This window comes from Anopheles arabiensis, chromosome 3, assembly GCF_016920715.1.
Source record: "Anopheles arabiensis isolate DONGOLA chromosome 3, AaraD3, whole genome shotgun sequence".
Lineage (NCBI taxonomy): Eukaryota > Metazoa > Arthropoda > Insecta > Diptera > Culicidae > Anopheles > Anopheles arabiensis.
In genome coordinates, this window is record NC_053518.1 from 61,568,872 (window position 1) to 61,592,662 (window position 23,791).

At 42.3% G+C, this 23,791-nt stretch overlaps 1 protein-coding gene across 1 annotated transcript; it reads left to right on the forward strand.

Moving 5' to 3' along the window:
* Positions 1-4,563: 4,563 nt before the first annotated feature.
* Positions 4,564-15,374, forward strand: LOC120900028 (bombyxin F-1-like). Its single transcript, XM_040306516.1, has 3 exons — positions 4,564-5,664; positions 13,255-13,468; positions 13,573-15,374. Exons 2-3 carry the CDS (start codon positions 13,255-13,257, stop codon positions 13,761-13,763), a joined length of 405 nt encoding a protein of 134 aa, XP_040162450.1. The 5' UTR covers positions 4,564-5,664; the 3' UTR covers positions 13,764-15,374.
* The last annotated feature ends 8,417 nt before the right edge of the window (positions 15,375-23,791 follow it).

A 23,791-nucleotide genomic window follows, 5' to 3' on the forward strand; every position in this document is an offset into this window, starting at 1 on the left:
GATGTGCCATTTTTGCGCTCATTAGTTACGGAAACCCACGCCGAAATTGGCAGCCTTAGCCGATCTTTTGCAATGCCTGCCAGTGACCCGTATGGAGGTGGTTGGTAAAGGAACCAAAAGCGTTAGACCGAGGGAGTAGGTAGGGGCAGGGGGTAGAGATGGAGCAGAAAGGAGAGAAGGTACTAAAAATAAATCGAAGTAATAAGGAAGAACTTACCATCTGCATCGCTTGGTAACGCTTTTCTGCCTGTCTAACCGTTACGTGACGGAACGTTAAAAGGGTGATTGGAAGTTGGAAGCTTTTTTGGTATCGGCCCGATCGGCAAGAAGAAGTTTGCGTTCATAGCCCACACTGAATGCTGCAAAACTGTTCTCCTTTCTCTTGTTTATTGTACCAGTCTTTTGTCCGTTGCTTTGGATCGCATTTTAAGTTTGCCAGTTTGGCATCATTCAGATCATAAATGCTGCAAAATTGTATGCAATTGAGGATCGTGTTATTAATGTTATTTTTGAAATATGTTTCTACATAACTACTTGTTAGCTTAGTAAATACACGCATGTAAGAAGATTAAATAGCACATGGTACAAATAGGTAAAAAATATATTATTTAAAGTACATATCTACAGCAGGGCTCTAAAAATATTGCGGATCTTTTAAAATTAAATCTTAAAATTTTTAAACGTATGACCTATAAAAAAATTATCCTGAAAAATAGTAGTAACAAGAAAAACAACTACGAACTTTTACTTTATACATTATGATTTTTCTTGCTTTTAAGTGATAAAACTTGGAATGAAACGCCTCTCTAATGTTCGTCATGACTCACACACACACTCTCTATCTTTTGTGTGAGATGCAAAATGAGAGACGCTGGTTTGGAGCAGTAAAGCAAATCGAACATCGACTAACGTTCATTTTTAACGGATTAACCTATGCCCAGAGCTAAACGGAGGGACCGAACATGGCGCTGGTAAAGACTCCCTATTTCCATTTTTTGTTTCCAAAAATAGTAGTAACAAGAAAAACAACTACGAACTTTTACTTTATACATTATGATTTTTCTTGCTTTTAAGTGATAAAACTTGGAATGAAACGCCTCTCTAATGTTCGTCATGAGAGGTGAAAGTTGATACATCTATAAATGACTTTGTGGTCGAAGCATTCCGATTCAGTTCTATTGTTTTGTTATCATTTGAACAAATTATGGTGTTTTTTACCCTATTGCGTTTAAATGTACAATAAACAGACATGTTCATAAAGTGGTACTAGTCAAAATGAATTGTGAAAATGAATGAATACATAATGAAATCGTAAATCAAATTCAAATCAAATCAAATTCAAATCAAATCAAATTTATACAAATTCATAAATTTCCCTGTATCAATCCTTCTTAAACCTTTGTTTGTTTGTTTTTGTATCTGTAAAACGCGTCGACAATTTAAACATTCACATTTAAGGGATGTTTTAAAAGTGAGTATTCGAGGGTTAATAGGAGTATTTTGGGTCTTCAAATGAGCACTGCATGCCATTTTGAATGCCTCTTTTATTGTATTAAGTGGTGTCTTAATGTCAAAAACAGCTAAATTATACAACGAACTGTTGATCGGAATCCATAACCGTAAGCATATTTTCTTTAAGAACTGATTTTGAACTATAAGAAAAATCATATTTCAGCTTGAGAAGCTTAAAAATGCATTAAATAGTATTTGCACAATTTTTGGTTTCGATAATCTTCAGCTTCAGTTGTTTTTTGGATGAATAATTCTTGAACATAAGCTCTTTTCGACAAAACCAACAACCCTATGATGATAACAGATCATAAGAATGAATTCATAGATTACAATATTATGCTGAAAAAATCATGATGTAATAAGAGGCACATGATCTAACTGTAAGCGATTCTTGCGAAATACTTTCGCACAATAGACTTTGCAATTTCATTCATCGAAAAAGAAAAAGGAAACAGCGGTCTATCGGTATTCTATACGCTCATCAGCTGAGTAGTAGCGAAATGGTCCACAACGAGGGGGTTAACCCTATTCTAGTTAACCTACATCCGTGGCAACGATCATAACATTGGCCACAGTTTGCCACCGTTCTGATTATCCACGGGGGCCATACGCGGGCCGAGGGCATCTTCCTTTGGTAGCCAGCCGAAGCGGGCGTATCAGTGCTACGAGGAAACGTCAAGTTATTTGCGATTACCACCCCACATCGGTCGGTTGTAATAGACTATTGGCAGTTGCGGGCGCCAGTAGTATTGCGAACTGTCCGTTTTCTTCGAAGGGGATGTATTGTGGGTGGTTGTTGTGCGATCGTGACCAGAAATGGGATCGCACTGGCGCCGCATAACAGCAGAGCTGTTTGCTGTTTTGTTTTCGAACAGCCCAGTGCTACAGAGGCACTTATTAATCTCAGTGGTATTGAGCGAACATTTAACCCGATAGTAAATCGACTTCACACGCCCAAAATGCGTTGTTATAAAGTGCTCTTTATCCTGCCCCCTTTTTAAGCTAATCGAACTGGCTCTAAGTATCGAACACGCCCAAACGCTGTCCTGCCGGAGAATAAACTTTAGTGAAAGCTTTATGACGTCAGTTCGTCACACCTTTGACGTCAATGCTTATGCGATATGATTTCGATCGCCATATCCCAACCCTACAATTAATCCACCCGCGTTGCGCAGTCCTGCCAAAATCGCACAACCTTACATGTGATCATCCAGTGCTAATGCTCCACCGAAGGAGATCAATTATCGACGAGAAGTCTATAATCATTCAAGTTTTGTCTATTTTCAGCACTTGTGGCAATTCTTAGCACTACGCTGTAGCTAGATGACATACTGATTGAGACAAACTAGATTCGGGGTTTGTGAAGGATCACAAATTAATGATTTGAAGATCGATTTCGGTCGGAAATTCAGCACAGAACATTTTATCCCAGCTCCATATATAGTATATACACATGAATATACAAGTACACATGAATGATGTACAGTAAATCTGTTTACTTTATTGTTAAACTAATTGAACTAAACAATGTAGTGTCAGAAAAACAAAACAAATTGAAAGAGCTTGTCAAAAAAAAAACAAAAATTTGGTTCTGCGAAGACAATATCATTTCAAATAAAACAGGATATTCGGCAATAATATTCAACACTTATGAAAGCACGGTAGAAAATGAAAGCTATAGCAAGAGTAAAATATCATACAGTACAATCATGCATACATACGCTCTAGTTTTGATCTTTAACTTGTTAAATTTAGCTGAGATTCCAATGATTGATTGGGATTGATTTCGAAACTAAATATTATTTTAGTTTTATATGTCAAAACTGTAGAAGCTGTGGTTGTTAATTGTACTTAAATTATCTGTTTCTTTTTCTGTATTCTATTTCTATTTCAGTATTCTATGTTCTTTTTTGTTTATTTATGGGCAAAAATAAATCGAGTGCCGAGTTCAACAGTAAACAAACTGGACGGCCGGTTTTTAGGCCTCATTATTCATATACGTTATAAGATATTTATATTATTTTAAATCCAATATAGCCATCCATATTATCCATTATATATTATAAATTTCATACATATTATAATGAGAAGAGAAGACTAGTCCTGCGAAGGGTCTTATAGACCAGTTGGAGACCACCTGAGGTCCGTGACGTTAACAGATGTGGCCCGCGATAGAATTCATTTTTGAAAAAGATTTGGTTAGTACTATACATATTGTGCTTTTTCCCACAATTAACATAAAATTTTCAACAGCTATATCTAGGTTAAGATTTTAACATACGGTTTATCGAAAACTTTGAACTTATTTTACAAAATGTATGCTCTCAATGGATGTGGGCCGCTGCAAATATATTTTCAAAGCCAAAGGTCCGCGATGCTTAAAAGGTTGGAGAGCACTGTTGTAGACGATGGGATCCGAATACCGAAGGGAGGCAAATCCAGCAAATCCAGCGACAGAATTGCTGAAACTCCCTCCCCTCCCCTATATTTTCCTAATTGAAATATGTCCCTATTGTGATAATTTTTCTGTATTTACTATCTATTACTTTGATTGATGCAACTTGACTTAAGTTTTATTTAGATTTACTTATAGCTATGGACTTGAATTCGATTTGAAATTTTAGTAATGACATTAATGTGAAATGTATGAATATCAGTCTCTATGTAATCAGTCTTTCTATTTAATATGATTCCACCAACTTCAATCCCCTGCAAATCAATGCCAAAAGCATCTGAGCCAAACACAACTGAGATGAGAGCGAAATCTTCCGAGCAAAAGATCAATTGATCACACGTGAGAACGAACGATGAACGTTTATGTCGGCAGCTCGAACGCTTTGCATCGGTTTCGGATGCTGGAAGCGCGTGTACTGGACCGGCCAGTGAGAGAGCAGCTTCGGCTCACACAGATACTCCGAGAGCCAGTGAGAAAGCGACAAGAAAAAAGTGAGAAAACAACAACACAATACGGAGAGCGGAAGAGAGATAGACGGGCAAAATCGACCGGATCCGTAGGATGCAGAGCGAGGTGGGATTTAAAGCGATAGCCCGAGCCCGGAGTGTCCGAATTGCAATTGTGATGTCGACGAGATAGCAGGCAGCGAGCGACCAAATCCCATCCCATCTACCGGGGGAACACGAGCTTTGGAGTCGAAACGTGCGCGTCTTGGTGTGTATGTGTGTATAAGTGTGCATTTGTTGCATTCCCCGTATGTGAGTCCAACCCGTCCGTACGTGCATCGTGTGCCCGAACGCATTAGTTTTGTGCAAGTGAGTGACCTTTGACCCGTCTGCAAAGGGAACTACGAAAAAGGGTGCAAACACAGCAAACAAAAAAACAACCATACTCGCAACAAAAAAGAAACGACGTCCGGTGACCACAGCTTCCTTTCGCTAATACCGTCCCCTTCGTCGCCGTCGTTCCGTTCCAAGATCGCCCCGCAAGATCGCCGTTCACTACCCAGCATCCGTCACTCACGTTGCTAACCAAGGCAGGCTGTTGACAACTTGGCTTGTGACCCTTTTTGGATTCACTCGGCAAGAAAATTGTACATCCTGAGACAGAAGCGTGCACACACACACAAACCCACACAAAAGCAAAATCGATTCGATCCAGTCAACTCAAATCGTAACAATCGTATGCCACACATGTACCTTTGCCCGGAAAGCCGTGCCTGTCGCTGTGCGAATTGAAACAAGCAACAAGCTATAATCAGAAACGAGAACCAGTACACCTCCAGTGCTCATTAGTATCGCGTCGGTGAATAGGTGCCTTAAGTAGTGGATAGGTAGTTTGTTTCGTTTACCAAAGAAAAAGTGTACCCAAGAACATCTGCAATTAGGCCTCGGCCCAATAGGTGCGCCCCCTACCGTCAAATGTATCCGTTTTGCCAGTACGAGCCGTTCTAAGTGCGAGCAAGAAACTGTACCATTAGTGACGGGTCGACAGGAACCACCGCACCCGGTCCTACGCCTACAGCCCGGTTTTGAATGTGTACTGCGGGCAGCTGGATTGATTTTGTGTTCATTTTTAACAAAAACTGCTCGAAAAGCGGCAAACCGCGACGAACCAACAACGATCGAGCGTATCGTCGCACTGATTTCGATTCCGCGTTGTGTTCGAGCCACTGCTGAGCAATTCACTGCATAAAGGTAAGCAATTAAAATGTGTGTTTATGTTGTGTTACATTTCAATTGTAACAATTGTTTCAATTTTAATTGTTGTGTTGAGTAACAAGAAGTGCAACAAGAAATTCTTAAAGCTTATTTACTCTGGCCATTGTTATTGTTGTGGAGATGAATCTTGTTGACGAGTGCATTAGGTGTAACAAAACAAACTTCCTTTGCAAATTGTTTGTCTTCCTTTTTCAATTGATTATTTATGTGTTTGTTATATAAACTATAAACAAATTAAATTAAATATTTAACCCTAAAATGGAACTACAAGCAAAACTAGGAGATATTTCGACCCACCATTCCTTTGTAACTAAATTTACTGCTACTCACAGAACAATGCCTTCGCCTGATTAAAACAATCATGGTCCTGCCCTCGTCATGTCTATAGTTAAAGCTAAGCCACGATCACACTGCACACTAATCACACAACCTACCAATCGACAACAAAAACCCTAACAAACATGGCGACTGATCAGCGATGAAGTAACACACTCACCCGAGCAATGATCGTTGATGGTCCCCGGGTGGGACATTTTCGAGCGAACCTAGTTAAATGCTGCCTTAGGGGTCGTGTTTATGATTTATTCTCGCTTTCCACCCATCCCCGTACGTGTGTGTATGTTTACGAACAAAAGACAAGTACATACACAAACACACGGACACAGTGCAGGAGGGTACTGCTATCTGCTTCCTTCCCCCCGGTTTTACGGGTTCAACGAGGCCACGGTCTACCTCCGAGCGGCTTTATCAGCATCAGCCGCAGCAGCAGCAGTAGCCAACGAAAGGTTCTTCCATGTCCCGGGACAGCACGGGACGAAAGCAGGTTCTAAAAATAGCCAGACGCAGGAAAAGGGCTGACACATGGGATGACAGAAACAGCTGGTCGCCGGGGGTTCCGGCTGCTGCTGCTGCTGCTGCTACCGATCGGTTACGCTCAGAGGACGGGGGTCGATCGGTGTGACGGGTGTGCTGGACGTGACCCGCTGGGTCTTTTCCATTCGACCCCGTCACGGTAACAGCCGTGCCGCAGGGGGTTCGGGTATTTGTTTGGGTTGTTTTTGTTGTTCGCTTCGTTCCCATCTGTTTCGTATGCACTGCACACGCACACATGCATACACACTTGATGGCCAAGCCACGCCAGCATATCAGGCTTTTCCCAACCATCTGTTCTGGGCGAAAACGATTGGGCGCGATATGGTCGTACAATCCCAAGGGACGATGGAAACGCAAGGAGAGAGAGAGAGAGAGATAGAGAGAGAGAGAGAGAGAGAGAGAGAGAGAGAGAGAATTAAATGATCGTACCCGTACCCGGGCCCGAAGACGGCAAGGCAAACATGGTGCATGGTAGTGGTGATGGTGGTGGTGGTAGTGGTGGTGCTGGTGGCTAGTTGTGTAGCAGAATATCCGGACAAAAACAAAAAATAAAGCAAAACAAACCTCTCGCCACCATGTGGTGAAGGGCTCGGGAGCACGCGGGTTCACCCATCTTATGTAGGTCATGCAGGGAAACCGACGCCCGAGTGGATGATGACGATGATGATGATGATGAAGCAGCAGCAGCGATCGGTTTCACCGGGGACAGGGTTTTGAAACATTGGACAGTTGGCAGTGGAAATCATGTAAACACACGCATGTGCGCTCGGCGAGCATGATCATGTGTAAGCGAACGGGGATCCTTAGCTAGATGAATATTTATCTCTTTTTAATTTCCAATTAAGGCACAGAATGGTGACGTATTGCTGGATAGATCCCTCGTTAGAAGGTGTAATTGGAAGGCTGGTGGTTTATAGCCTTCATTAAAGGATGGCGTCCATGGGCAGGAGGACGTTTCTGGCTACAACATTCAATCACTCGTGTGGTTGGGTAGAAGAAGAAAAAAACTTAAAGGGAGAAAAACCAGCCGCAAGCAAAGAAAGGGAAGAAAGTTGTCGTCGAAGATGATTGAGAAGACGACGATTAAATCGATCATTGCCCTCAGTTAAGAGCTGCATTTATCGCTGCAACAATGTTTCGTTAGCGCTTAGGCCGACGCGGTAGCAGGGTTTTTTTTATTATTGTTTCTACCGTCTCGGAATCCAAAACGGACGGTCCAAACTAACTAACCCTTTCCCTTCCTTCCCACCCTCCTGTCCGACGACGTGCTTTCGAGAGCATTCCGTGTCCCCAAAACTGCACCACAAATGCACATTTGATGAGCAGCAGCTCGTGACCTCAAACCTCCGTGCCGTACAAAACCGAAAGCGAACAACAGCCCAGCAAAAGAGCACTGGCACGAAAGGGAGTCGCATACACGGAAGCACACAAGTGCCAACACGGTCTGGGCGAGGAGCGGTAGTAACGAGGAGAGCGAGCGGGCGGTTAGTACGGCAAAGTTGTAAACAAGCGGTCAAGTGCTCCAACAAGCCGATGCATTCGAACGCGTCCCGATTGGGACGAAATGTTGCACGCGCTCGCAGTGTGATTGCCGCGATCGTCCTACAAAACACTTGCCACACTCGCTCGCGCACTCTCGCTCTCGCAAAGGGCTTTCTCACACTCCCCTCGCGAGACTGCGGCACGCTTCAGTGTGGGGTGGAGCGTATTCTCACGACAGGGCAGCATAAATATGGCGATGGCGAGCATGAAAGACGCCGATGATGATGCTGATGATGATGATAATAATGATGATAATAATGGTAGTGACAGCGGTGACTTACCTTCGACATTCGTTTCTTGCGCTGTCGCGTTTGCCTTGCTTGCCTTTGCGCCAGACAGCCTCGCCTTGGAAAGCGTCTTGGGGTCTTCGATTTCTTTTATTACCTTCTGCAATCGCGCTGCTTGTTCCCTGCCGCAATTACCGCACACCACATTACGTGTCGGAATGTGCAAAACCCCATCCTTCGCTCTCAACCGGCTGGATCGTTTGCGTACAGTTCACAAACAACCAAAACAATCCATCCCTCCCCCCGTCCCGGTTAACCATTCCTGGCACTGATCAGTGTCTCAGCCTGGCTCACACCGGTCATAATCGGTTGCTGTATTCTATCTGTCCGGTGAGACTCAAGGTAAGGGAAATTTTAAAATAATAGCTCAACTCATTGCCCATGTGTTTGACAAGAACGATCGATAAATGCTGGAGGGAAATGATCAACAAGGTGCAAGCACTCTTATGTTAAAGAAAGATTGTTTAACTACTAGAGAACGTTGGGAAAGTATCGAAGAACATTTAATGCACAAAATTTAACATTAAACTGATATGGTACGATCATTCTCATTCTTTTAATTGTGTTGATCACTTTCACACTAGATGGCGCACCCGCAGTATATTCTTAGTATTGCTATGTTCTATTCCTTTTTTCTGCTGCGATTTAATGGATTATTTTATGATTTATCCTTCTTTTTACGGCAAGATGTTCACCTATTGGAATAATTTAAGTGCACACGCTAGGAAATGTGTACCTTGATCGGTAGTAAACACTGTGCTATCACAGCCGTTGTTTACTGTTTGATTTTCAAACGCTGGAACATCATTTGAAGATAAACCAACATGCGTTTAAAGCAAAAATGAACTGAAAGCGAACTTCCATATTGGAAAAGATAAATATGTGCGCACCGTTGAAGATACTTAGTTCAGCTAGTTTAGTTAGTGGCTTTGATTGGACCGATATTTAAAACAGTCTGGCATTTGATTGTTTCGCTTTTTACCTCATTCAACTGTGCTTTTTAATCAGAACCCATTTACTGAGCGTAATTTTGAGTTTAACAATCGTTTAAACTGGGTTCTAGCGCTGTTTTTTTTTCTCCAAACTAGTGTGTTACATCTGCTTGAAAAGCCTGTGAATACAGCTGCAAACTCAACACCATAAGCTAATACAGCTATGTTATCCATCTAGCGTCAATGATCAAAAACTAATTAATTTAATTCAACCAGCTGTGTGCGTTTCTTACGTTACTTAAAATTATCAGTCAATGCTTATTTGGGTCTACATTCGACACATGATAGACAATGTTGAATTGGGATTTTACGGTTCATAACCATATTGTTACTTTTCTAATCTAAAACCCAGATAAAAGGATTGCTATTTCTCGATGCCCTGCCCGACAAGATGAGTCCACCAAACGGAGAAACTCTTGTAAAAATCTTCTGCCCCGAAGGGTTCAAAGTACATGCTGTGAAGCGCCTTCAAAATTGAAAATTGCATCTCTTTAATCCGGGCACCACTCGACCCGGGGTGCGACGAAAAGGGCAATCAACGTACTGATTCCTCCTTTCCCCTGTGGCTGCATTCGTAGCGACCCTCACATACACACACACACACACAATGGGTGCCGTTTCGTTACGTTAACACGAAAATTAAATTCTGCCTCAATCTGTCGGACAACTAAAGTGTCCACAAATCATGCCGGGATGTATCAACCAGGCCATGCGCGCTAGACACACCAGACTTAGGTTGTTCTAGTTTGGCCCACGGCCCCACCCTTTGCGTTGGTGGAAAACCCAAGGCGCGGATTGTTGTTGAAATAAAATCATTTGTTTTCATTTGCGCGCGTGTGCCGCATTGCACACGCACACACACATAAACCACATGCAAGCACCACAACAAGAGTGCCTTTGGGAGTGCATGGGTCCTCTTCGTAACAGGCACAAACTGCTGCTCCCATAGCAGCACCCTTCCATCGGCGTGCACGAGAAGACGGATCCGCATTAACTCATTGGGACGACATTCATCTGAATTTAGACCGAGCCGAGTATCCGGAGGGTCTTATCGCGGCCAGACTCCCGTATCTATTTCGAGCATCGTCCAACGTCCAACCCGGACGCCCACTATTGGCACTGGCCAATTTACTAGCCGGCGTGCCCGTGCCACATGCACACTTACGTCGGCGGTGGGGGTAAGTGTTGTAGCGCTGGATCGCTCTGTAGGGGTTGGGCAGTAAATCGTACGCCAAACCGTACCCGTACCCATAAATCGTACCCAGTACAGATGAACTCTTGTCCACACGCGACCGAACGGATCGCACCTAAGAGATGGCAACGGTAGCCAAGTGGGACCGTGACCCCTCGCACACACACACACACTCACGCACGCACGCACGTACATACCCTGCACCATTTGCAAAAGAGTGTGCGATTCCATCAATCAAACACTTCTCCACCATCCCTCGTCGAAAAACGTGAGGTCAGTATAGACTCATTCTCAATTATGAGTAGCCGTAGAGTGTCACACACATTGTAGCCCCGATCGAGCCGGAGAAACAGACGCGAGTCACACGACCGCACGAGATATGGTCGCCAGTGGTAACCGGTGCCGGTGCTTTCAGGAAGAGAAACCCCGTCGAACGATCACCGCGCACTCAATTGAGCCCGATGAGCAAGCAGGCGATGGGTAACGAGGGGGGCAATCCTATTAGCGCACGGCACAGGACAAACCCCGTTGGCCCCAGCTGGCACGATAGATCGAGAAGAAAAAAGCGCACTCCGCCGGTTGAATTCAATTTATTCATTTTTGTTCATTGACGCAGGGGAGATGGCACATAGCGGGACGGCTGGCCGGCTGGCGGGTTAGAAAGATCGGTCGCCCCGCTGCGATGCCATAACGCGGGTTGTCCTGTGCGTGGTTCACACCCTGGCCAAAAAGGTCCAGCTTTCGAAATTGTCTTTTTTTGTGTCCGCTCTCTCTCTCTCTCCTCCTTCTATCTGTCTCTCTATTTCTTGGATGGATCGCATGCGTGTGTCCCATTTGGACTGAATAATGCGATGCGAGGTCACCCAGTACGTATAATCCGGATATTTCGCGAATTTTCATCGCTATCATTATTTCCTTTATTTTATTAGACCAATTGTCCAACCGTGGGGAGCCTGAATCGGTACTTCAGGGTGGGCTTGGGACTCCCAAAAAAAGGGAGCCGTGAGGACGTTTCTTTAGCCGAACGAATAAAAATTTTCTAAGTACCCTAAGCGCTTTGAGTGGATTTGGCCACTTGGTGAGTTCAGTGCTCCCTCAGTTCAATAAATTGATTACCATTCCCCGCGTTGTGTTAGTCGCCCCGGGTCGGCGTTTGCACGAATCTTCCTTCGGTACCACGCGAGTCTACGCGCATCTTCCGCAATCGCTTCTTCGTTCGGAACCGGTACACATGGGCACTCGCTGGTTTGCTAAACGATACACTACGCTGTTGATGGAGTATCGCTGATTGGTTTATTGCTGTATCTGTACCCCTCCCGCTGCTGCCCCTGACACCCTAATGGATCGAAAGTAATAATAAAACCAGAGTCCAGAGACCGGTGGTCCAGTCCCGATGACAGTCACGGATCGTGGGATTCACTCCCAAATCCAAGGACTCGGGCTCGACTGGGGGTGCATCGTGGCCTTCAACCGAGTAGGACGATTATTTCTTTCAATGAACCCCAATTAATCGTACTTGGTTGTCTCCCATCATCCGCCCGTACTGACACGCGGTCGTACGCGTGCGCCATGGTTGGACCGTCGCCTGCTATCGATTGTTTGAAAATAGTTTAATCTTACCTCGCAAGGGACGCAGCATTGGAAATATTTTTTGAAAATTTCCCCCTGGAAGGTTGTTGAAATGCGTCCATCTCTATCGCGCCCGCACGATCAAACGAGCGAGAATTCTTGCACTGCCCTCGTGCTGTCAATCTTCCGCCGTCTGTGATGGGCTCACAAACAAGCGGTGTGTTCATGTGGCTGGGGCTGATCAGCGAAGGCGCACACACTAGCCGAGCTCATGCTGCTGTTGTTCCGGAAAACCAATGGAATTCCGTTCCAATTTTACACATTCCCTTTTTTCTTGTTGCCGCCCAGTCCAGTGGATCAGTGGAGGGCAACTGATAACCGCGAACCGACCCGCGCGGTGTGGGAGCGCTAATTTTACAACACCTTCCCGTCGGCTCCATGCAAGTGGTCAAGGAACAGGAGCATGTTGCAAAACCACGCGGCACAAATAGCCGGAAACTGTGAACCGGTGGCGGCATGCGACGACGGCACTGTTGTTTACCGCCTGTTAATCTAAGTCCAAGGTGCGATCTCTGGCCAGTCGGCTCGGTAGGATGATCACACGCAATCGCAACAAACCGTACGCTGTTTGCGGCCTCACTGATTCACGGCGCACAATTCCGGTAAAGTGTGATGTTTATAGCCATTAAACACGGTGCTACTAATTACACTCTTTTGTGTGTGTATGAGTGTGTGTCACAGATTGCGCACTAGCGCATTTCGACTTGACCTTACGCGGGCGGTTGATTTCAACACACAACACCGTCAAACGGAATGTTAATCAAAGAAGAAGAATCCGATGCTCAAAACATGTCCTAATCATGACAACATGGGCCTAGTAAGCGGAAAATGTCAATAAACCTTAGCAATGAAGGGGTTTTTTTTTTTGTTTCTTGTTCTCCTCCCTTTGTGAAAAAAAGCTTATCAAATGCTGATCGCTAACCTTTGATTGCAGCCAGCAGTGTGTCCGTCCAGTAGCTGTTGTTGATGGCTTATTTATTACAGTAAACGGTCTCACCCTGAACCACATAAATACTAATGTGCACGCTTCCCATTTTTCCCATTCTTCCAGATGCGATCCAGCGCTGTCGGCATGAGCTCCGTCCTGATCGTGGCAGTGGTCGTCGTGCTGCTGATGCTGAACGAAACCCATGCTACCTCCACGCCCAACAGCGATGCCCTGATCAGTCAGCTAACACGCTCGCGCTACTGTGGCCGCCGGCTGACCGAAACGCTAGCCTTCCTCTGCCAGGGACGGTATCCGATGCTGACACACTATCGCACAGGTACGTAAAAGCGCCACCGGCACGTGGCCAACGCTTCCCTATTGGTCGGTCCTTAACCAACCGCAACAACGCGGCTCTTCTTTCTGCTTGCTCTGTACTTGCAGATTATGTACACGATCAGGCAAACCAGCGAGTAAAGGTGGAGGTGGCCACCCTGCCCGACACACTGCCGCCCGGCTTCCCTTATCCCGGTGCCGGCGTTCATCGGCGCAGTCGGCGCAGTTCCGGCGGTATCTACGATGAGTGCTGCAAGAAGAGCTGCTCCTACGTCGAGCTGCGTGCCTACTGTGATTGAAGCGCAAAACCCGATTGGGATGAGGATGAGATGCGGTTAGGGGGGGGGGGGGGGGAAGCAGTGAAAGCACCCAAAAGGCGGATGTTATGAATCAGGCGCAGAGAGATAGAAAGAGAGAGATAGGGAGAATCAAGGGAAGGAGATATGTAACCGGTAGACCGGTGTGTTTAGCAACTTGTTTACCAATTGCTTGCGTATTATTCAATCCAGTTTACTCTCTTCTATATCTTTTTTTTTGTTTAATTTGCTATTTTACTCGCTCCCACCCTCCCCCCCCCCCCCCTCTTTTCCCAAGAAGTCTCGTTCGGCGTGAGGCGATGTGTAGATCAATTGCTATTATTATTATTATTACAATTTTTATAGGATATTACAATTAGCTGCAACACATTTTGTGCGCTACATTACGCCCCTATACTATTGTTTTTTTTTTTATTTGCTTGCGTTCGTGTGTGTGTGTGTGTGTGTCGAGAAGTAACTGGAGACCGTTTGGGCATCTCAAGCGTCTCGTGGCTCCGAGATTTACTATAATTATACCAACACTTTACATCCATGTACCTTTGCTTTAGTGGTTTGAGAATGCGTTTCCTTGCTTTTTACCCATTTTTTATTCACTTTTCAATATATACCATCATCAATACGGCTTCTATCGTTCTATTGCAAGGAATTAAAAGCATTTCAAAAGCGTCTACCTTCCCTAAACACACACACACAGACAAACAAACATATGTATACAGACAGAGTTACGGTAATATAGCGCTTCTGTGGTACGGATGGAACGTGAGACGGAACTACGGGTGGTGGCATCAGCGAGCGTGTCCGTGTGTCCTTTATGTTTTTTTCTCTTTCCGTTTAGGCCGTAATAGCTAAAGCAGAACAGTCAACAAGTAACTAGTACGAAGTGCTCACCGTGTTCCGTACCGCTACCATTCGATTTTTGATAGTATGTATGTATTTTTAGTACACGTTTAGTGGGGTGGCGATGGTAATGATGGTGAGATTTTACCTTCCGGTTCTTACCTTTCCCCTCGGCACACGGCACTGGGGAAGGGAATTTAACCGTAGATGATAGCAATTGAACAACACAAACAAACAGAGAAAAAGGTAGAGTGTGAAGCCATCGGGTCTGAAGGGTTTGAACGCACTGCACCATTTTAGGCGTGAGTGTGTGTGTATGTATTTACCATTAAGAAAGGCGAGAAATGACGGTGGTAAAGTGGCGACGTAAGTTTAGAAAAGCGAGCAAGAAAAAAAATATTAAGAGAAATTATAAAGAATGAAAAATACGTCGATTGATCTTAACAAAAAGTGCTCGATCGCAGTCAGTATGGTTTTCAATAGGGAAGAGCTGCTTTACTTTAAATCCCACTTTCAATTGACCGAGCCGTGCTGCAGGACCTATTATCGTACAATCGCCACATTCGGCCCACCCGACCACCCCGCACCGTGTGTCCCTATGTCCTCTGAACGAATGTGATCGTATTTGCCTGTGTAGGCTCTCCTCTGTGTATCGATAGAGTTAGTAGCCGCGTACGAAGTAGTAGATTTAAAGAAACTCAACTTCAGACATCAATGAATGACAGTAAAAACAAAAAAATACACAACAACAACACATTCGTCTATCTGTGACTGCTGTACACTATTGTCCGAAAATCGACTTGATCGTGGTTTCATTCTAAAACAAAACAGAAAAAAACACGCTGCAAGGAACGCAGCATCGACTAAACGTGACCGCTTTAGTCTTTACAACACACACCGCACGACACACTGTCGCCGCCGTTAATTGACCGTTGGCCGGGAAGGGTTCCAGGTCTGCCGCTACCACCGGCATGGGCCAAATCGATCGAGTACACTGATACCGTGGTCCCGCATCTCTCTTCCTCGCTCCCTCTCCCGCCCGTTGATCACATTTCTTATGCGTGACCGGGTCTGGGCGCATCCAGCCATCCATCAAAAACAATCACCACCAAGGAAGAGAGCAGCATTGGCCGGAGAGGAACAGAGGAAGAGCAGTGCGATACATCCCGCGCACTGTTTCTGTTATGACTTACGACGGTTACGTGTTATGAAATGGACCGCTCACTCATTCCAGCCATCAGCTGACCTTCAATCGTGCACATTTCTGTTGATTGAGTTGCATTTCCCAGCTCTGTGTCGCTATCTGTGTCCGCGGGACCGTCGTCTGTTGTTCTTTATTTGCCACTGTTTTTCTTCCTTTGCCCCCCAGCAGCAGCAGCAGCGGCGGCGGCGTGAGACATTTGTGTCATTTTATGTTATGTTTTGCTGTTGTGCTTGTGTAGTTTGTCTTTAGTTTTGTGCATCTCGATGGATTGTAAACCTCGATTCCGCCCAGCCAAACTGGTGCGAACTGGACAAGGTGCGTCCATTGCAACTGAAACAACGTTGCGGTGCTGTCTACATCAATGATTAATCAGCGAAGGGGGGGGGGGGAACTATTGTCCAAGTGGGAAGACGATTTGTTGAATTTAAATATTTTGCTTCCATTTCCTAATGGTCAAACACCCATCTTCATTGCAAATGTTGTAAAGTACATATTTTTTAATTATTTAATGATTTATTTTCCTGGTAAAAGGCTTCGCATTACTTGCCATATCAATGTGACTACAGTAATTAGCAGGATTGAACATTTTCGGGCGACACTCCTTCGTCAGTCTCCGACCCGATCGGACGCATCTAATCGTTATCTGCGATCACTGATATAGAACACACACACTAGTAAAACAGACAACTACGACAACAAAATAGCGAAGGCGTTAAAAAGGCTAGCTCGGCCCATAGCCATGGGCTGCAGCAAGAAAGGATCAGCATCGAGGGACGCCGTGCCTTCGTGCTTATACATCACGATACCAAACGTTACCACAAGTAACGATTACGACATTCTTAGCGAAGATGAAGAAGCTCCATCGATAATTGCCGCATCGGCAACGGCAAAACAACAAAAATCAAAAATACCACCGATCACAGTCACCGGCACACAAGTAGGAGATGTGCACAAAAAATCACCTCCGTTGGTGTAGTGAACTACACAACAAACTGCACATATAAAGGTATAGTAGTTAACACTACCACATCTAAAGATTTTAAGCTTGTAGTGGACGTGTTGAAGCGCCACAACAATTCTTTCTACACGCATCAACTACCGGAAGAAAAAACAACGAAAGTGGTAATCTTTGGGTTACCCGAGCAAGATACAGAATACATTAAAACCGTTCTTGCTGAAGTCAATATCGCACCATGCGTAATCAAAAAACTCGAACTCAAGAAAAAACGCTACGACGACCAGTGTATGTATCTCCTACACTTCCCTAGAGGGTCAATAACACTGAGCGAGCTGAAACAGGTTAGAGCAGTAGATCATCACCGAGTATACTTTGAGTACTACTCTAACAAATACGGTCCAATGCAGTGTACAAACTGCCAGCGCTACGGACATGGTAACGCAAACTGTTATCTTCCTCCAGGGTGCGTAAAGTGTGCCGATAAACACACATCCAAAACGTGTCCACTAAGTCAAACAACAACCTGTCCAGACGGTAAAATAGCTCCAGCCAAATTGAAGTGCGCAAATTGTAGTGAACATCATACGGCAAATTTCTCCGGCTGCCCAGCTAGGCTACGGCTTAAAAAGGTAACACCAACACCTTCTCGCTCCAGAGAATTTACGTACAACGAGACATCGTTCCCTCGTCTCCCCAACACACCAACACGTTCCACTCCTTCAAACCACGTGAATTTCTCTGACCTGTTCCACCAACAACAAACACGTTCAAACAATAATCTTGACTTTGACCTCAACGAGATAGGGCAAATCGTTAAAGATGTATTTTCAAATCTGAGCAAATGTAGCTCAAAACAAGACCTAATCGCAGTTATTGTTCAAATATCAGCAAAATATTGTTTTCCTAACCTCAAATAATGTACTTAAAATCATTCACTGGAATGCCAACGGTATTTCAAGCAAAAAAGACGAATTTTTTAACTACCTTTTGAAAAAAGATATACACATCGCAGCCATAAGTGAGACATTTTTTAAGAATGGTACCCGTTTTTCGCACCCCAATTATCATACTTACAGACTAGACAGAACTCAGGGAGAAAAAGGTGGAGTAGCTTTAGTAATATCTAAAGCTATCAACCACGAAGTAAATAGAGACTACAAATTAAAAGTTGAAGCAATAGGAATTACCATCAAGACCCAAAACAGTAAAGTGACCATTATTTCCATATATAATCCAGGTTCAAACAATGATCACAGTAGTTTCAGGAAGGACATCACAAAACTAAGCAAAATATCAAATCACTTTATTATCTGTGGTGATTTTAACGCACGTCACCGTTTCTGGAACTGTAGCAAAGCAAATCAGATGGGAAAAACCCTTTTCGAGGAAAATTTTCTATTGTTCATCCTGAAGAGCACACCCATTATCCAAATGACCCAAATCGTCTCCCCTCAACCATAGATCTACTATTAACTAACAAACCCGAAAAAATTTGCAACATTCTTACCATACAAAAATTTACCTCAGGTCACTTACCTGTTTATTTTGAATATAATATTGGCCTAATACAAAACAAACATATTTCTGGAATACCGAACTACTCAGAAGCAAACTGGACTTTATTCAAAGAAATTTTAAATAATCGCCTCAATACAAATAATCTAAATCTCCAAAATATTAACATATCAAACCAAATAGATCAAATGATAAAATATTTCTCAAAATTAATTAACTACGCCCACACTAAGTCTGTTCCATTCATAATACCAGATAAATTTAAAATAATTCTACCCCCTAATATACTTCAAAAAATTAAACATCGAAATGCAACAAGGAAGCAATGGCAGAAAGATAGAAATAACTCTATACTTAAAACAACTTATAACACATTAAAAAAAGAAATAATATTAGACATAAAAAACTTACGAAACCAGAGTTGGACAGGCAACCTTGAAAAAATTAATAACGACCCAAGCAAATCTAGACTATGGAAATTTGTTAGAATTATAAAAGGTAATTTTACATTTATTCCTCCCTTAAAAGCTAATGGAAAGTGTTATATTACAAATAATGAAAAATGTGAAATTCTGAGAGACCATTTTGAAAAAGCTTACAGAACAACGTTTCCTAATCAGAGCCCAATTGAACATCACATCCAAGAGACAAATAGTAGATTCTTCTCCTACCATCAAACTCAACCCAGCAACAACTTCGATCCTATAAACTTTATTAAACCAAAACACATTAAAAACATCATTTATAAGTTGAAATCAAAAAAATCTCAAGGGCCAGATCAAATCAATAACCATTCCCTAAAACAGTTGCCTAAAAAAGCCATCGTATATTTAGCGTTTATTTTAAACGCTTGTACCAAAATTTCCTTTATTTCCTCTTGAATGGAAAATAGGCAAAGTCATCCCAATTCCAAAACCCAAAAAAGACCATAAAGACCCTAAAAGCTATAGACCAATAAGTTTACTCAGTTGTCTGGGAAAATTTTTTGAAAAAATTTTACAAAAAAAAATTATGAAGCATCTCAATCAACACACCATCATAACTTCTTACCAATACGGTTTTCAACCAGGGCATTCAACTACTAAACAAATTGATAGATTTACCACAAACATCAAAACACAGCGAAATATTAAAAAATCCACTGGTTTTGTGATGCTAGATCTAGAAAAAGCGTTTGATACGGTATGGCACCAAGGGCTTTTGTACAAACTAATTTCTTTCAATTTTCCTCCGAACATCATTCAACTGATTCAGTCATTTTTATCCGATAGAAGCTGTTTAGTGCAAATAACCTCTTCGAAATCAAATGACATTCACCCACCTGCCGGATTACCCCAAGGCAGCGTACTGTCACCCGTTCTTTTCAACATATTTACAAGCGATTTGCCTAAAACAAAATCTGTAAAAAAATATTGTTTTGCAGATGACTTTGCCATGAGTAGTTCGGATTCCAATCCAAAATCTATTATTAAAAACCTCAACAATGGAATTAAAAAATATGTGACATTTTGTAAAACTTGGAAATTAAAAATCAACGAGGAAAAATCTGAGGCCATATTTTTTACACGATGCACTAGCGCATATAAATTACCAGATCGTACCAGATCGTAAAAATATGTGACTGGGATATTGCTTGGAAAGATAATGTAAAGTATTTGGGATTGGTTTTGGATAAAAGGCTCACCTTCAGGAAACATATAGAGGAAAAAGTTATAAGTGGATCAAGACTTATAAAAATGTTGTATAGCTTCATAAACAAGAATTCTAAATTGAACTTAAAAAACAAACTGTTACTTTATAAAACCGTAATTTAGCCAACAATTCTTTACTCATCTAAAATATGGGCAAATTGTGCAAATGTTCATATAAATAAGTTACAAGTATTTCAGAATAAGTTCTTGAAAAGAGTGCTAAACCTTCCCCCATGGCATAGCACATTTGATATACATAGAATTACTGGTTTTGAACTAGTAAAAAATTTTGTTCGTAACACATAAGTTTTGTAATGCCAGTGAAGGCACAATTGTAAATAGCTAGATTGTAATGTAGATGTAAAAATAGGAGTAAGGACTAGTACGTAGGATTATCTTAAGGTAAAACAATCAGAGGGTTTTTTTTCTAATTTTCCCGATCTACTTCAATTCAGGTAAAGATGTACAATCCAAATACGCAAAGCGTTATAACAATTAGGTTATTGAGTAGAGGTCAATCGATCGGAACCAATGTATAATTCGTGGAATATTGTTACAAAACAAATCAATAAATTACTTACTTACTTACTTACTTACATTTTCGGGCGATTGGCGAATATTTCCATTTCAAGTTGCTAGCTATACACGGGAATAACAATATCAATAAACCATGAACTATTCTCGTTTGCAAAAAAGCGTAAACAAACAGACACAGTCAGTCCAAAAAGTATTCGTCTAGCTAAATATTTTGCAGAAAAAGGCGAATTATGGCCGCAATAGGCATGGGGTGGTAAAAGTAATCATAGGGTTTGATAAAAAGACTATCAATACACACGTACTGCTAAAAATAAGCATTAAAATAATGCATTAACAACTAAATTATTTAAAAAAAAAACGAAAAAAATATTTGATTGGTGCGCAAAAAGTACTCGTCTAACAGACTTTTGGCGTAATATACGTATGAAAACAAAGGATATGGAATCAAACAAAAATCTTTATGTTGTTTCTTATTGCATTTATGACTATTGATTGACTATTGATTTATGACTACTTGCACAACGCAAGAACTCATTTGAACCTTTAAAAAATGCGTATTTTTGATCCACTCATCCTACAAGTCTTGTTCCGATTATTCTCTGGTAGAAATATTGCATTTCCGGACTACGTGGCCAAGTTCCATTGAATAAATGGCAACTGATATCATATTGAGAGTCTACTAAATCATTTTCATCAGTTTGGTTTCAGCTGGTTTGGAGTTTCGGGCAAATGACAATGCTCTGTATGTTCTCCTGCTGGACCGTTCTTGAAACATGTGGGACTTTTTAAGTACAATTTCTCAGCACTGGCACCCAAAGTACTTAAAAACTGCAAGCATTAATTATTTGATGCACCTTAACAGATTTGGCCACTTTCTGCGTATGGTATTATTCAAACAAAAGATTTTTGTCCCAACTCACTCCTTCAAGCTATTGCATGACCAGCTACGATGAAATGCAGCATGACCCATCAACCAAATGTGACCCGTATCTTTTGCTGATCTTATTGGCCATCGTAAAATTCACTGATTTCTGGGATATATTGGATTTTTTTGGACATTAAACCGCTTGTTTCGTTAGATTAACCGTCAAGGATGGCTGCTTACATGGCAATTTGTCACACAATTAGTGTCAAAAAAATGGCCAAACTCTGATCAAATGAAGGAACGAGCCCTTCCACACATTTTGTAACCTTCAAAAATGGGTAGAATAGGTTATTCATAAGTTAAAGATACGATTTTCGCCATTATGCTGCAATCATTTGAGCTTGAAGTGCAATTGAAACCACAGAAATGTATTAATTTGGAAGGAAATTACCAGCAGATTGATAATAATAAATTTAATTCACGTCTGCGTAGAGTTTGTCCTGCGTAAATAATTAAAAAGCTAAATAGACGAATATTTTTTGCACGCTCATCAAACCACTTTTTTTAGCTTTTTTTCTGTTGCTATTGCACTATTTAAATGCTTATTTTTTAGCAAAACGTGTGTATTGATGGTCCCTTTATTAAACCCCATCATTATTTTTATCGCCCCATACGTATTGCCCATAATTCACCTTTTTGTCTAATATTCAGCTAGACGAATACTTTTTGAATTGACTGTATATCTGATGCAATTGTGATGCATTGCTAAGGTAGTGTTGCAAAAATGCATGTTTCTAATTAACTTATTGATTTAGTTTCTAATAAATACTCTTATAAATAAAATATCGATCGATATTCAGTAGAGCTGTCATGAGGTATAGCTTTTTCGTTCGTTTTTCGTTAGTGTTATGTCATTGTGACGATTTTTGATGCGGCCACGAGAAAAAAATGAATATTATCCAGCACAACAACTGCTTTACAGTTTTGGCCTGACTCAGGAGTGTTCGAAACCGCTCACTGTCTTGCGCCTTCGTCTGCCATTCCTTTATCCCGGCCTTAACGCCGTCTTGCCACCTTCATTTGGTCCTACCACGCCTTTACGGGCTGGTTCATCTGTTTCCATCCGTACAACATGACCATACGGGGCCAAGAATCCTTCTGAGCATCTTCCTTCAGATTTGGACAGAGTCCACCTCTCAGAGGCGTATGTGAGTACCGTTACTATAAAAAGGTCCTACATAGTTCCAGTTTCGTCCGTCGCGACAGGTTCTTTGAGGTGAACTGATTTCTCAGGCTATAGAATGTGGCCACGAAAAAACTCTTTTTTGTAATTAACAAGCAAATTTCGCAAAGTTTTAAAAATTTTCAATCGCTTCCGTGCTCTCGAACCCAATTAACTTACTTCTTAAATGAGAATTTAGTCTAAACTATATTCTCTTAGTTTAAAAAAAATACATCAGAAATTATCTGTATCTAGATGCTCATATATTTCGTATATGGCTCTCATGTACTACACCTATACTACACTTCATGGTGGTGCGTTGTCAGTGCATATTCTAGTGTCCTATTCTAGCATTTCCTGTATGAATCAAATCTTTATTTTTACTTATTGCGTTAATCACAATATCTATGTTTGCTCTCACCGAATTTCGAAGATTGTATTGAAATATGGATTTTTAATGAAAATTCTGGTCTATTTTTATTACATTTTCTTTTTACTTAACAGTTAAAGAATTCTGCATAAGGGTCTGATAATGATGATTTGTTGCAGGTTGGGAATCAATTACAGGGCGTTTGGGATAATTTTGACAGACACCTACGGAGAAAGAAAAACAAAAGGCAAAATTAATCATTGGGGAAATTTTTTTGTTTAAGAAATAGTAGCTTACCATGTATTTTATTCATGTTATTCAAAATATCCGCCCTCGGCTTCTATTACGGCCTCCACCCGTCTCCGGAACCGGGAACAAGCCCTGGCGACAGTTTTGCGGGGTAGGGCCGCGAAAACGGACCTGATTTTCGCCATCAGCTCCGCCTTGGTATTGCTGGAGGTTCTGTTGGTGTCCCGTTCCACCGCGCCCCACACGAAATAATCCATTGGATTAAGATCCGGGGAGCTGGGAGGCCACACATTCAGCGCGGTAAAGTCGTTGAAATTGGCCGCCAACCACTTTATCGTTTTGGAGGCTGTATGGTACGCAGCGGAATCCTGCTGTAACACGTACGGTCTGCCGTTGGCCACTCTCGTGATCCAAGGCTTCACGACGGTGTCCAGCATGGAAATGTACCCGTCCGCGTTCAGCTTCAGCCCCTGCTCGAAAAAGTGGGGCGGCATCACGTCCCCTTCCGATGACACGCAGGAAAACACCATCACCGTCTGGGGGAACTTGGTTTGCGGCACCC

Bases quoted from the DNA above. Each gene is read 5' to 3' on its own strand.
- LOC120900028 (XM_040306516.1), top strand. From the start codon at position 13,255: ATGCGATCCAGCGCTGTCGGCATGAGCTCCGTCCTGATCGTGGCAGTG. The intron at 13,469-13,572 runs GTACGTAAAAGC...CTGTACTTGCAG, and splicing joins GCTGACACACTATCGCACAG to ATTATGTACACGATCAGGCA.